Raw genomic sequence first — 12,598 nt, 5'->3', positions numbered from 1 at the left:
GAGGGCCGAACCTCGTTAACACATCGCGCGTCAAGGATAACGAACTCCTAACCCTATCTTGTAGGCGTCTAAAAATACCTATGGGTGTCCGTACACGACTCGAGACAGAGAGAAGATGATAAACATCGCTATTAGAGTCGCAGGAGCTCGTTTGACAATGACAAACACATGAAGTGAGTCGACGGGTCATACGAAGCAACGGAACTTCGGAATAACGGAAACGAGAGCTGATCGGGAGCCCCACGTCATTTACAAAAGGCGGAGCACCCCTCGTGTCCTATTTATTCCACATATGATTCAATTATGGGAGCCTGTAGATCTCCTCGTCGGCTTTCCAACGCATCTTGAATCGCCTCATTCCGAGGTCGGATGAGTGAGTTAAGGCTGTTACAGTAACCACGGGTCGGATGGTTGCTACAGTGCGCGGGTCAGACGGGTCGGAATTTGCTACAGTGATTTGACCGCACAAAGAAGTGAAGTTTTGACTATGCTGCGATTTGAATCTGAAAAATTTCAAAACATAAAAGTTGTAGATCTCTTCGTTAGCTTTCCAACGGATCTGGAATCAGCCTAATCGGAGATCGTACGAAAGAGTTATGACCAAAATACCGCAGATATCTCAAACTGACCCGCGCTACAGTAACAGCGGGTCGGAATTTTCCGACCCGCGCTACAGTAACCGGCTAATGCCGTGATCTCAGCAAAACTATAAAAATTGACCACTCTTATACTCTCCATCATTATCTACACGAAGCGTCTTCACTTTTCTACCTGTCTGCAGCTCCATTTTCTTCTTCCACTCAACGAATATATCCAGGACCTCATGTTTATGCTTCATGGTATATACTCAATTTCTCCTGGAATAATCATCAATGGAAGTGACAAAATAGTTGGCCCCACTAAGTGATGTGCACTTGGAAGGGCCTTAAATATCTGTGTGAATATAATCCAATATACCTTGGGTGTTATGAATTGTGGTGCCGAATTTCACTTTAGTCTTCTTCCTAAGTACACAATGCTCACACAGCTCCATCTTGCAGGTCTTTGCACTTGTCAATAGCCCATGTTTAGCCAATGTCTGCAGGGACTTATTACCAATATGTCCCAATCTCATATGTCATAAGCTGGTAGTATCCTCCTCTGTAATGATAGAAGTTGTCAGATCCCCTGTAACTGTCTTGCCCTTCAAATAGTATAGGTTATTTTCCCCGACACCTCGCATCACCACCATAGACCCTTTTGTGACCTTCAAAGTGACATTCTCTAATATCACACGATAGTCTGCTGCCTCCAAAATCCTAAGAAAAATGATGTTCTTCGTCAACTGTGGAACGAACCTCACTTCCTTCAGCTCCCTAGTCACTCCGTCACACATCCTGATTCAGACTGTACCAATACCACTAATATGGTATACATAATTATTACCCATAAGCACGACATCCTTCTTTCCAACTCCTCAAAGCTGGAGAACCAATCCATCATAGGGCAAATGTGATATGTAGCTCCCGAATCCAACATCCACTCCGTAGAGTCGACATAAAAAAACTAACGGTAGTGTAGGGTACGAGTAGCCCGAAGAATCTGAATCTGAATTGTCGCCACCAGCCTTGGCAACATTCACCTCTGAAGCTTGTACAACTTTCCCCTTGTTCTTCCCGGGTTTATCCTTCATCTTTGGGCATTCATTCTTTCAATGTCCCTTTTTTTTTTACAAAAGACACATTGATTTCTACTAACAATCTTATGGCCACCTCTATTCTTCAACTTTGAGCGTTAAATTGGCAGCGGTTTGGACTACCGCCTCGAACTCCTAATGCATCTCTCGATGCCTTCTCGGAGGGTTCGCCATCACTCTTCCTCAACTCATAGTTCACCAATACCGAGGTCACCTTGTTGTAACAGTAGTTCTTCCATTGATCATAGTGAGAACGAATGCACCATAATCATCCTCCAGCAACGAACACAATAGCAACATCGCCTTATCTTCATCCTCAACCATGATGTCCACATTGGCCATATCCGAAAGCAACTTTGTAAAGTTATTGACATGCTCTCTAATAGAAACTCCCCTCTTTATATCTTGAATTGTTAAAATCTCTTCTTCAAGTGAAGTCGTTTCTCAATGCTCTTCGTAAGATACTTCTCATTGAGTGTTCCCCATAATCTCTTCACTGATGTCTCGTTCATCACATCATAAATCAAATCCAACGTCAAGCATTGACCGAATAACTCCTCATGCTCTACTATTCAACTTCATCCAAACCTTATCCTCCATATCATCGGGTTTCTCTTGTAATTCAAGAGTCTACTCTAAGTTCTAGGTATTCAACGCATCCATCATCTGACACCTCCACAAACCGAAATTAATCTTACCATCGAACTTCAGAACATCAATCTTTGTATTATTGAAGCTCAGACTCTGTATCGCCTTCGAAAGGGACGATCTCGATGTGCTTGCTTTACCCATGTTGATGATCTAACTCTTCAAATAAGAATCCTTCAGAGAATCCTCCAAACGAGCCCCAAGCCAAACCCTAATCTCTGATACCACTAACAAGAACGAGATAGATCACAACCAATAAGTAAAACACAATCACCACCAGCAAGACAAACGAATTTTACGTGGTTTGGCAAGTTGTCTACGTCCACGGGGCAAGTAGGAGAAAGTTTTTACTATTAGAGGTAAATATAATACAAATAGGGTTTATAATCTCACCAAAAACCCTCAAACAAAGCTCTCAAAATCTCTCACAAATTCTCCCTCAAAGGATGCACAAATCTCTCTCAAAAGATGCTCAAAGTCGTCCTTTTTATTCACCCTAGAAACAACAATGTTTCTATTTATATGAACGGTAAACCCAAACCAATCAGGAAACTGGATCTAGGCCCAAAAACGCGATCCGGTCGACCGCACATATAGTCCGGTCGATCGACCAGAAGGCTGAAAACTCAGCTTAACGATTACATGGTTTCGGTCGGCCGGACTTAGCCTAGCGGTCGAGCGAACAGGGTTCGCGGTCGACCGACCTAGTATCGCGGTCGACCGGACAGAAAGCCAAAATAACACCCTGTAGCGTGCACGTTTCTGGTCGACCGGACTGCATCCAAAAGTTTGCTTGGTTCGTTTTTCCTGTTCTTCGTCGCCATTTTCGCCGTTTCTACAGAGATGTTGATCATAAAATGAAGCGCACCACTTCGTTTTGTATGGAGTATCTGTCGTCTTACAATGCTGGCTCAGTATAATTTTATGTTTAGATTCCATAAGAATTACAGCAGAAACTGTATTCGGTGTAAAATCTTTATTTATTTCCTTTTTTGATCTCTTGTTCAACCCAAATTCTATATCTTCAGTTGTTTTCCTCAAAACTCCCTTAACAATTGAAGCCATTCTCAACGTTTCTAAAATCACCTACAGCATATAGAAAATCCATTAAAAATCCATTAGCTTTTAACCTTGCAAACCATTTCCTAACAGATGAAAGGTCAGTTCATCTGCTTACTGCACGAGTGAAGTTCATGGACTTGTAGTCGTTAGAGTTAAGTGCATCCCCAGGTAACTTCCCTTTTCTGATTTCTAAATGTTCATTCTGCAGTCAGTAATCGGTTGCTAATCAAACTTAAACTAGTCATAAAAATAGAAAAGAAATTAATCACAACACTCAATTCATACCCTGAGATCTTCAAGGATTTTTGGGTGATCATGGAGGTACTTGACAGCCATCATCGATGTCGTGGAAACAGTTTCATAACTTGAATAAATCAGAGCAATGATCACATCGATGATCTGATCATTCGTCAGTTTTGCTTTTGATCCTTCCTCAGGCTGCAATAGGCAATCAAGCATGTCATGATGCAAGCTCGAAGAAGCTCTTCTTTCTTCAATAATCTCTGTCAACATACATATAATTTTCTTCCTTGCCTGAAAATGCAAAGTAATTTGTTAATAATGGACAAGAAATTTCTTGACAATGAACAAGTAATTTGACTATCTTATCTTTATTGTGGATATTGATTTTTTTTTTAATTTTTAGAGCGGGATTCTTACCCGTAATCTCCAAGAGGAACAAATGTTTTTTTATTTCTATAACTTTTGTAAGACACGTATACATTATATTTTTGTAATTGGGCATGTTTCATTAAACCCTTATTTTAAGGGCATTATACCCTCCTGTTGCGTGTCGTGCCGAAGCGTGCTTGACAACTAAACGAGTCCACGAGCGATGAGAGAAGAAAACCAAATCAAATACAAGTGCAATTCACCAAAACACGATACAAATCAAACTAAACACAGAGATTACGTGGTTCGGCAATTGCCTACGTCCACGGGGAGAGGATGAGAAGATTTCACTATATGGAGGAGAAATACAAAGGATTACAACTCACAAAATCACTCAAATATAACTCTAACCAAAGCTCTCAACTCCCTCATAATATCTCCCTCCAACGTGCTCAAAAGACTGCTAATTCTCTCCTATTGAAACCCTAGAAACGTGTTTGTATTTATATCAAACACCCAATCCAAAACCAACCAGGAAAACCAAATCTGGCCCATAACTGCTTCGTGGTCGACCGGACATAGACCTATGGTCGACCGGCCAGAAAGATAAATATCAGCCCTGTAATGTGCACGTTTTCGGTCGAACGGTCGAACTCGTTCGGTCGAACGGTTGAACGACCGACCAGAACAGGATTTCAGACCCTGTTAACCAACAGTCTGTCGGTCGATCGGGCCTATGCGTCGGTCGACATACTCGTAGCCTATCCTGTGTACTTCAAAATTTCCGTTCTTTTTCGTCGTTTCTTCAATTCTCCACCTCGAAGAAGTTTTCCCAAAACCGAGTCGACACCAAACATGAGCACCACTGCGTCGTCTCACTAAATTTGGCTGCACCAATATGGTTGCCTAAAAATTACTGGAGGTAACTAATCCCTATCAAACATCGATGATAGAAGTTACAATTTAACGGTTTTCAGAAGGTTACAATTTGAAATTTTTTTATGTAGATCGATGAAGGTTATAATTTGACGACCTTCACAACAACCGATAAAAGCCCTAAGTCAACAGCCTTCACAATCAACATCGAGAGTTACAATCTGATGACACTCATATTTTTAAGGAGCCAAGATGAAGGTTATAAGATGACGATCTTTACAACGCTCTAATAAAAGAGACTACAAATTGATGGTCTCTTCAAATCAAAACACAGATATCTCTTAAACCGTAAGGAATTTGGCTAAACGGACGGTGTTGGCCCTATGGTTTTGATGATGATTTGTCAAACAATTTATAGCTAATCTGTTTTTTTTTGTGGTTTGTTTTTTCTCTTTATAGAAATTCAACACATGGCGATCAAGAGTTAAAGATTCAAGTTCATGTGTGCGCTTTCTCCTACGTATAAGAGAAGTTGATCAAGAGTTAAAGATTCAAGTTCATGTGTGCGCTTTCTCCTACGTATAAGAGAAGTTTACTTACATATATCGTATGACTATATTTAAGCTCAATATGTAAACACAACACAAGTTTGACTTTTTCTATCATACAAATGACTTTTTATCAAACTTTGTTACAATAATTTTTATTTCATGTTTACATCTCTCTCACACTTCATAATATATATATATAATGTATGCATGATATATATACACAAGTTTACAAATCATAGTTCAATTTATGTTTTCACGAAAAACAGGTTTTATGTACACTTTTCAAAAACAATGAGTTTTCACAAACGAAAATTGTATTTCTAAAATTTCCTTTTCCTCACAAAGTTTTACTATTTTTGGAATTGATTTAATATTTTTATTGTATTTTTAAAGTCAGTCAAAAACCTATAAAAATCTCTGTGTCAGTTTGCGGTCGACCGCCACGGTCGACCGCCTGCAGTTCAAAATCCTATTTTACCTTTTAATGGCTCGTGATCGATCGTGGCGGTCGACCGTAGCACATCCAGAGACTTTCGCGGTTGACCGCGAAAGTCTCTGGATGTGCTACGGTCGACCGCCACGGTCGACCGCCTGCTTTTCAGAACAGTTCTCCTGCTTTTAACTCTTCGCGGTCGACTGTCAGATTTTCACGATCAACCGCCGAATTGACCGTTGTGTTGCAACGACTATTTTTTGATTTAATTCTCTGGGGGTATTTTGGTCTTTTCAATATGATTTTGGCTGATTTCTTGAGTGGGTATAAATACCCCAGTGCCTTCCTCTTTCAAAAGCATCTAAGAGTTTTGTTTACAGTGAGTTTTATCAAAAGATTAGCAAGTGTTTAAGCTGGTTTTGTTGGTCTGTTTCAAAAGAAGTTTTCTACAGCAAGAAGAGGCTTTCAATTCCAACTGAGGATCTTATCCTCATCATTCTACAGTTCTTCCTGTTTATTAAGAAGTTTTCTAAACTCATTTTCATATAGCTTGTTATTTCATTTTCATATCTTAGCTATATTATTTTAGTTACATATTTTCATTTCACTTTTATCACACACACTGTATTGAGCTTATAATATTTACATACAATATATCGTTGGGTAATGGTGTGTGATTTAGTGAGAGTGAGCTTCATTGTGTTCTCATTTACTATCGAGAACAAATCATTGTATTTAAACCCTTATTGTGAGTATCACTTATAATACACTTGTATACTGAGAGAAGTGTGAGGCGTGAGACGGAGTCGAATCCAATAGGAGTGGCGTCGGTTGACAAACCTAGGGAGAGGTTGTATCCGAGCACTTGAGGAGGAGGATACGGGCTAGAATCCTACACTTAGTGTGTAAAGTGTGATTGCATAGTGTTTGTTGTGTGAAAGTTTTCGGTAAACTTATAAACCGAGTGTGTAGAAGTTTCGGCTTCCAAACCGGATTGTAATAGTGGAGGTCTCCTCGAGGTGAGGAGCGGGGACATAGGTCGTGGGGACCGAACCTCGTAAACATATCGTATGTTTGTGTTTGCTTAGCATAATTTTTTACTTGTGCTTATTCTTGTTCATATCTATCTCATATATCTCTTGTAAGAACAAATTAATCAATATAATTTTAATTAGAATAAAATAGGGATTAGATTAGCATAAGATCCTAATCACCCCCTCTAGGGTCTAATAGACGGGAGCAACCCTAACCCTTTGGGTAGGTTTGGTCGGCTCTATCTCGTTGAGATAGTTGATTTTTATATATAATTCATCCAATTCCGACTTACGGTTTAAAAGTTATGACTTGTTCTTCGCAGTAAGTTATGTTCTGAAGTCCGTCTGCAAGACTGGACTTCGCCTAAACATTAGACTTAGCCTGAAGCTCGCCAAGCTCGCCTGAGGCTCGCCTCTGCGTTCCAGAGTAAAAATACAGAGTTCATCTCTGCGTCCTAACAACAAAACGCAGGGTTCATCGCTGCATTCCAGATCCAAACGCAGCTTTCATTGCTGCGTTTTTAGGCCAAAATGCAGGGTTCATCACTGCATTCCAGATCTAAACGCAGCTTTCATTGTTGTGTTTTCAGCCCAAAACGTAGGGTTCATCACTGTGTTCTAGATCCAAACGCAGCTTTTATTGCTACGTTTTCAGCCTAAAAAGCAGAACCTAACTCTGCATCCCAGGATCAAGACGCAGAGTTCATTCCAAAACGCGAATTGTGCGTTTGACTGGTTCAAATAGAACCTAAACGGTTTCAAAACCGTTTTTCCACTTAATGGGGGCAGTTACACCCTATAAACCCTCATTAAGGAGCAAATCAAGTGGCGGTTACACCCCTTAATCTCCTATAAATAGCTAAAATTTTAGCTTAATTGGAACTCGGTTCTTTGGAGGGGATTTCTGGAGAATTAAGATCGACAATTATCTCTTAGAGCACCTTCGAATCTTGGAGGGCCTAGAGCATCATCAAGAGCCATTCTGGGAGCTTTTATTGGCTTGTGGATTAATTTCGGTGTAATTAAAAAGGATTAATTTCCTTTTCTCAGTTCAACTCTTTCATAGAGTTTCAAACTCGCACTGAGTTCTTAAACTCGTTAAGAGTTATTCTTAAAATTGTCAAGCAAGTTCTCCTTAACGTCAATCAAGAGGAAAATATCGTGTTCTAACGAGGTGAAGCATTCAGATCGTCAACAGAAAATAAGCTAGACACGAACATCGAGGGAGTCATTCCATCGACACTAAGAAGAACCCATGTTAAATAAAGGGAATGGTCTCCGTCGATCTCTTCTCTCTTTTGTAAATCAGGAAACCGATCGAGAAAATTATAATTTCTTTTTCTAAACCAGTTAGAGAGGGATTGCATTGAGAGAATTATAATTAATTTTTTTTTAAGTCTGTTAGAGAGAATAATACAAATTCAATTCTCTATTCTCTTCATTCAATTTTCCCACCAAACATTCATCCAAATGGCCACGAACGACTTCAACAATTACGAATTTGCAACAAGTTTCTACAATGATCGAACTTGTTGCTCAGAACCACCTTTATGAGCATATCCGCCAGATTATCTTTCGTGTGGACTTTCATAATCTCAACATCCCCATCTTCAAAAACATCTCGAACGACGTGATAATGAATGTCGATATGCTTCTCCCTCGTATGAAAGATCTAATTCTTCACCAAATAAATAGCACTCATGCAGAACCACATTTGTGAGCATATCCGCCGGATTATCTTTCATGTGGATTTTCACAATCTCCACATCCCCATCTTCAAAAATATCTCGAATGACGTGATAACGAATATCGATATGCTTCGCTCTCGCATGAAAGATCTGATTCTTCACCAAATAAATAGCACTCATGCTATCATAATAAATGGTGACGGATCGTTGCGAAACACCAAGATCCTCCAAAAGTCCTTGAAGCCAAATCGCCTCCTTAACAACCTCTGTAATTGCTATATACTTTGTCTCCATCATCGATAAAGCCACCGTAGACTACAAGGTGCATCTCCAACACACCGGTACACGGGTCAAAGTGAACACATATCCCGTAGTAGACCGGTGTTTATCCAAATCTCCAGCGTAGTTCGAATCTACGTATCCAATACATAGCTGCCCACCACTAGTGTCCCGCTCAAAAACCACCAACCTTGAAAGTACCTCGAATATACCTCAAAATCCCTCTCACGGCATCTCAATGACTCGGACCTAGGTCGTGCATGTATCTCGAAACCATGCTCAATGCCTGTGATAAATCCAGCCTCGTACAAACCATGATGTACATCAAACCACAAACTGTGCTCGTATATGGAGTCTTCGACATCAACTCTCGATATTCAACTGTCTTCGGTGAAAGGTCAGTTGAAAGCTTCAAATGGGCTCCCAATGGTACACTAACTGGCTTCGTTTTCATGCTCACATTAAACCGCTGTAGAACCTTATTCAAATAAGCCACATGTGTCAAACAAAATCTACCCTTGTCTCTGTTTATCACGGATTTCCATCCCCAAAATACGCTTAGCTTCACCCAAATCCTTCATCTCTAACTCGCTCGAAAGCTGAATCTTCAATCTATCTATCACGGATTTGGAAGTAGAAGCAACTAACATGTCATCGAAATAAAGCAATAAATAAATGTACGCACCTTCATTTAACTTACGATAGTATACGTAAGGATCAAAGTGACTCCTAATGTACGAATGACTAATCATGAACCCATCAAATCGCTTATACCACTGTCGAGGAGATTGCTTCAGCCCACTATAATGATTTCTTCAACCTACAAACCAATTTTTCCTTCCCTGCAGCTTGGAATCCCAATGGTTGAGTCATATATATTTCCTCATCAATATCACCATGAAAAAAATGATGTTTTCGCATCTAATTAATCTAATTCTAAACCATACTATGTCACCAAAGCTAGCAAAATCTGAATCGAAGAATGCTTCACCACCAGAGAGAAGACCTCAGTAGTCAATACCTTCCTCTTGTGTATAACCCTTCGCAACCAACCTAGTTTTGAATCTCATGGGAGTGCCTTCAATGTCCTCCTTCTTTGTATACACCCACTTGCAATCAATAGCCTTTTATCCCTTTGGAAGCTCGACAAACTTCCATGTGTCGTTTCTATGAAGAGATTTCATCTCCTCCTGCATAGCCACCAGCCACAAATCAGCCTCTGAACTCTGCTTGACCTCTCTAAATGTAGTAGGAATTATCTCATCGACACTCTCCATTGAAAGTGCATATGTAACGACTGTGTCTGTATACCTCGCTGGCATTTGTATGTTTCTCCTCTGTCTTTGAACAACAATAAAATCTTAAACCTGAGCCGTCAGTCCTTGATCCTGCTAAACTGTATCTGTATCCTCCAAATCATCATCGTGCTCACCTGGCGTCACCTCAGTCGGCACTCTAATGAATACAATTCTATCTGGATAATGTGGAGCTGCATCAATCTTCACCACCTGTAAGTGGGAAGATAGAAGCCTCATCAAATATGACGTCTCTACTCAACACAATCTTCTTATCAACTGGATCCCAAAAATTTTATTCCGTGACACCATGCTTGAATCCCACAAATATGGCCTTCTTAGCTCGAGGTTCTAATTTATCTATTCTAACATGATAAAATACAGAACACCCAAATACATTGAGCTAATTATAATCATGTCCTAGCTCTCCTGACCACATCTTAATAGGGGTTTTCCCCTCAATTGCAGATGAAAGCAGCCTATTAGTGAGATGGCTTGCATAAGAAAGTACATCAGCCCAAAAGATCTTCTCCAAACCACTCTGCGATAATAAACATTAGACCTTTTCTAGCAAAGACTGATTCAACTTTTCTGCCACCCTATTCTGTTACGGTATATGACTAACTATGAAGTATCTCTCTATGCCATCGTCTCGACATAACCGCTGAAAGGGGTCAGAAGTATACTCACCGCCGTTGTTAGATCGTAATGTCTTAATCTTTTTCCTAGTCTGCAGTTCTAATCTCTTCTTCCACTCCATAAATATCTCTAGGACTTCACTCTTCTTCGTCATGATGTACACCCAATAACGTCTAGAATAATCATCTACAAACGTGATGAACCAATGTCGACCACTAAGTGATGCCGTTTTGGTGGGACCCCAAACATCTTGGATGGTTATCCCGAACTTCACATTCGTCTTCTTGTTAAGAACACAATGTTTACAGAACTTAACTTTCCCACTCTTGGCTCTCTTCAATAGTCCCCGTTTGCACAAAGTTTATAATGACTTTTCACCTATGTACCTCAACCTATAGTGCCAAAGCCTGATCGCATCCGTCTCTGAAATAGTTGAAGCTACCTGGCTAATCTCGGTGCTCCCTTTCAGATAATACAAATTCCTACTACGGACTCTATTCATCACCACCAAAGATCCTTTAGTAACATTCACTACAGCGTTCTCAAATGTCACATTGAATCTTATCGCCTCCAAAGCTCCAACTGAAATAAGATTCTTCTTCAACTGAGGAACAAATCTCACTTCATTTAATTCACGAACTACTCCATTGTGCATCCGAATCCTGGTGATACATATCCCATAAATACCACAGGATTAATCATTTCCCATGACTACAACGCCCCATCGAGTTTCTCGAACGATGCAAACCAATCTCATAGGGGAGTCACATGATAAGTAGCACCAGAATCAAGCATCTAATCAGATGCATCCACATAGTTCACCTCTGGAGTAATCAATAGAAAAAAAAACATGAATCATCGGAATCATCACCTCTCGCGACGTTCACCTCATTAGCCTTCGGGCCCTTCTTCTTGTTATTCTCCTTCTCATTGAGCTTCGGACAATCTCTCTTCTAATGTCCTTCTTCCTTGTAGAACACACACTGGTTCTTTGCTAACTGGTGGTGACCCTTTGACTTTGACATGTTCCTATTACCACCTCTTGAATATGGACTTCTACCTCTCGTCAACAAGGCCTCTCCTGAAGTGCTAGTACAGGAAGTTTATTTGTCATTTCTTCTCAAATCGTAGTTCTTCAATGCATTAGTCACTTCACTGTAGGTGATAGAAGATCTCCCGTTCAACAAAGTGAGCACGAATGTATCATACTCCTCATCGGGTAAGGAGTCTAACAAGATAATCGCCTTGTACTCGTCTGTTATCTTCTCATCCACGTACGCTAAGTCCGACAACAACTTTGTATAGTTGTTCACATGAGCCGCAAGTGAAGTGCCCTTGGACATCTGGAATCTGAATAATCTCCGCAGCAAGTACAACCGATTCTCAACACTCTTCGTAAGGTACTTGTTAAGAATCTCCCACATCTTCATTGCAGACGTCATCCCAATCACATCGTATTTTAGCTCTTGTTCCCAACAAGACCTGATCACCCCACAAGTATTCATATTCATCTTGTCCTATATCGTCTCATCATATTTCGGTGGCCTCTCATGGATCATAATGGTCTCTTCTAAATTTTAAGCATTTAGAGCGTCATGTACGTCGCTCATCCATAAATTAAAATTGATTTTGCCGTCATACTTCACCACACTAATCTTAGTGTTTTGAAATCCAACCTGAACTGTACTCGCTATCGTCTTGGTGCTTTCACCAACTTCTTCTCTCATTGAAAACCACTCCAAATTATAAAAAAATTCAAACTTTGATAGAAATTGAGAAATTTCCCAACTGAACCCTAGATAGGAT

The 12,598-nt window shown here is 40.2% G+C and overlaps 1 protein-coding gene across 1 annotated transcript in view; it reads right to left on the bottom strand.

The window, feature by feature from the left end:
* Window positions 1-12,598, bottom strand: part of LOC109846361 (cytochrome P450 85A1-like) — a 25,406-nt gene that overhangs the window by 8,795 nt on the left and 4,013 nt on the right. Inside the window, exons 4-5 of the mRNA XM_020415585.1 lie at window positions 3,671-3,919; window positions 3,501-3,587 (exon numbers count right to left, since the gene is read on the bottom strand). Of these exons, the coding sequence (XP_020271174.1) occupies window positions 3,501-3,587; window positions 3,671-3,919 (336 nt within the window). The remainder of the gene's footprint in view (window positions 1-3,500; window positions 3,588-3,670; window positions 3,920-12,598) is intronic.

This window comes from Asparagus officinalis, chromosome 6 (assembly GCF_001876935.1).
Source record: "Asparagus officinalis chromosome 6, Aspof.V1, whole genome shotgun sequence".
NCBI classification, from domain to species: domain Eukaryota; kingdom Viridiplantae; phylum Streptophyta; class Magnoliopsida; order Asparagales; family Asparagaceae; genus Asparagus; species Asparagus officinalis.
Note: the sequence above shows the minus strand (reverse complement) of the source record. Positions and strands in the feature narration are given on the sequence as shown.